Source organism: Poecilia reticulata, linkage group LG7 (genome assembly GCF_000633615.1).
Source record: "Poecilia reticulata strain Guanapo linkage group LG7, Guppy_female_1.0+MT, whole genome shotgun sequence".
NCBI lineage: Eukaryota > Metazoa > Chordata > Actinopteri > Cyprinodontiformes > Poeciliidae > Poecilia > Poecilia reticulata.
Window position 1 is genome coordinate 31,125,478 of NC_024337.1, and position 2,886 is coordinate 31,128,363.

At 39.7% G+C, this 2,886-nt stretch overlaps 1 protein-coding gene across 1 annotated transcript in view; it reads right to left on the reverse strand.

Annotated features, from left to right (window-relative positions):
• Window positions 1-2,154: 2,154 nt before the first annotated feature.
• Window positions 2,155-2,886, reverse strand: part of LOC103468119 (galactose-specific lectin nattectin-like) — a 1,507-nt gene continuing 775 nt past the window's right edge. The window contains exons 3-4 of the mRNA XM_008414969.1: window positions 2,535-2,646; window positions 2,155-2,376 (exon numbers count right to left, since the gene is read on the reverse strand). Coding sequence (XP_008413191.1) covers window positions 2,309-2,376; window positions 2,535-2,646 — 180 coding nt within the window. The 3' untranslated portion in view covers window positions 2,155-2,308. The remainder of the gene's footprint in view (window positions 2,377-2,534; window positions 2,647-2,886) is intronic.

Here is a 2,886-nt window from a genome sequence, read left to right on the forward strand (position 1 = left end):
GTTCACCCTTAAGGTGAGTGGTGGGCAGCACCAACATAGCCTTTAAGCTAGGTGTGTAGTGTGCTTCCTTACACACATTTGTATTGAGCTGTGGACGTGGTGTGGACTTCCATAATCCCTTTTCTTCCTCAGACGTCGAGCAATTGTTTTCAGGACCCTGGTTGGGTTGGTAGTCTCGCTCCGCTCTCTCGGAGTGCGTGTGGTTATTAACAGAGATCCTAAGTTGTTGTGGGACTTGGCGGTGAATTGTTTGTGGCTCCCGCTTCCTCCCCCATTTTCATTTAGGTCAGGGTTCAGTCGCGACCTGTCCAGTGTGACCCCGCCTCTCGCCTGGAATGTTAGCTGGAGGTCGGCACCAGCAAGCCTCCCGACCCACTAGGAACAAAGGTGTTAGAAAATAGATGGATGGATACATTGTTCAGTGCTTATTTAATGTATTATTTCACTAATGTGGTTCACCAGTTTGGATAATCTGACTTCCTAACAATGAAGAAAAGAAATGCTAACCCAAAGTGCACCAGACGCATACCTGCAGCAGGGRCGGTTCTACATGGGGGCCAACAAGGGATACCAAAGAAATTATACTAGATAAATGTGTTGTTAATATTCAGTGTGAATTTTCTTAACCTTCATAATTTTACTTTAACAGTGAATTAAAAATTATGACGCTGCACTTCTAGGTGATGTATTGGGATAGGACCACATTTTCCATCTGCTAGATCAGGATCGGCAATATGAATCTCTGGAGACACTAGTGGCTGTTTGGCTCMCTTAATGTATCAAATGATGACAAATTGCTCTGTATTTTKTTGTTTCATTCTTTTTTAAGGGTCCCCGTGAAAAAACGCAGACTACACTGGGCCCCGTGGTAAATTTGGTCTAGAACCAGCTTTCACATGATACATATTTGTACATAACTTTATATTATTCAGAAGATTCAGAGTTCACCCAATGCAGATGGAGGGCAGGAAGTAAATCGAGCCCATTTACTTCTGTTGATTCAGCATCAAAATGCCCAGAGTTTGCAGCGCCACTTTCTAACAGGTAACAATTGCATTGTTTAAATTGTATTTTCAGATGTTTTGTATTTTCAGATGTTTTATTGGACAGTTACTTAGATAGACAAGCATTCACATTTTTTTATATTTATTATATTATTTTTATGCCGTAGCCTGGTTGTCCTCAGAGTGCTAATATTAGCAGCTAGCTCAGTGCCGAGTCACAGACAGAAAATATAATGTTTATTCAGTGGGACTTTCGTGCTAAAAAAGAAAAAGCTGAACAAATTATAAYCTATCCCGCCATATCTTGGTGACCAGACCCGAACACGGAGTTTCTGTAGATCAGTGTTAATCGTTGACCTACATTGGACCTGAATCCAGCAGCAACTCAACATTAACGTACAACTCCAGCATGAATTTGGTTTTACAGAAGCTAAATAAATGATTTACCAGGAGATTCAAGCTCATGAAATAGCATGGGTTAGCTCGTTGTTAGCGATAGCATCGTTAACATAGACTAATTACTTAAAATAGCACAACTCGCTTCTCACCCGGCAGAAACAAGTTGACAGTCATTTAATGCTTCTATTGATCCTAAATGTTTGACCCAACCTGAAACTAAATGATTGATTCTCCAGGATTTTGAAAGCTCAATTCTGGCTCMTAGTATAACATGAGGTCTGGAGCTCCAGGTAGTTGGTTATGTTGATCGCCTCGATGCGGATAAATCCTCAAGATTATAAGAGAARTCTTTTYTTACCGAGATAATACGGAYCACATCCTAAATATACGCATATTTTTTCGAGATTCCTCAGCTGTTCCAGCCTATTTAGGGCATTAGCTACTCATTGTGATCAACTTTGCTTTGTTTTGAACCGTGAAATCCCCTTCTGAATATTACGCGTGTCATTCAGGTCACGTGACTGAAATCCAGCAATGCTCAAAATAAATTATAAACATATGTACTTACTGTAAATGAGTTAGAAAATCAAACTGGATCTCAGCAATTCAATTTATAAAAGTTACTCTTACCATTTAGCTGAAATGAGTACATATAACGAATTACTGTTTAGTAAAAAGTACCAGTGGGTTTTACAGTGTGTCTGCTTAAATTAACATATATTAAATCCTAGAATTAAATCAAACAATAAAATTTCAGAGACATAAAAGTTTATTTAAGTGATTAAATGAAGTGAAATCAGGTTCTTCCAGCAGTGACGACATTGAGGCTTAACATCCAGGGGGAAGTGACATCACCAGCAGGAAAGCCATGTGACCATTTCAGATTTTTAGGCATAAGAGAAAGATTATGGGACTCTGGCACAGATGTAGGGAAGCTTCTTGCCACAGGGTTCATCATTCACATAATCTTCTCCTGTAAAGAGACAAAGAGAGCAAGGGTTCAAACCAGGAAAACACCAATTACAGGACAAACTCCTACCTACTAAGCCATCAGATACAAAGATATTATAAAAACATACAYTTAAACGAAATTATTAAAATTACAGATTGTGATTTCTCTGTAATAAATACCAGCGAAGTTGATCTCCATGCAGTCTTCGTTTCTAGCCTTATGGTTTGGCTCATTCTTGCCCCACTGATTAAACACAAACTTGGAACCGTCACTCCACAACCAGTTGCCTTCCTGAAAGAACATCTTAGTTTTAAGCTCCAATGCAAACAAATCACACAGAACCAACCTAGACTTCAGTCACTCATTRTARAAAATGTGAACTGTGTTTGGATCATTTCTATTTAAAACCTTCAGCTGGTCAGAGCAGCCGGTGGATAAACAGAAGCAGGTTCTGGTTCTGTTGGAGGTCTCCTCTCATTCCTCTCCACTGTTGCCACATGCTTCCTCAGCATGAGGGAGTTTAGCATAGTC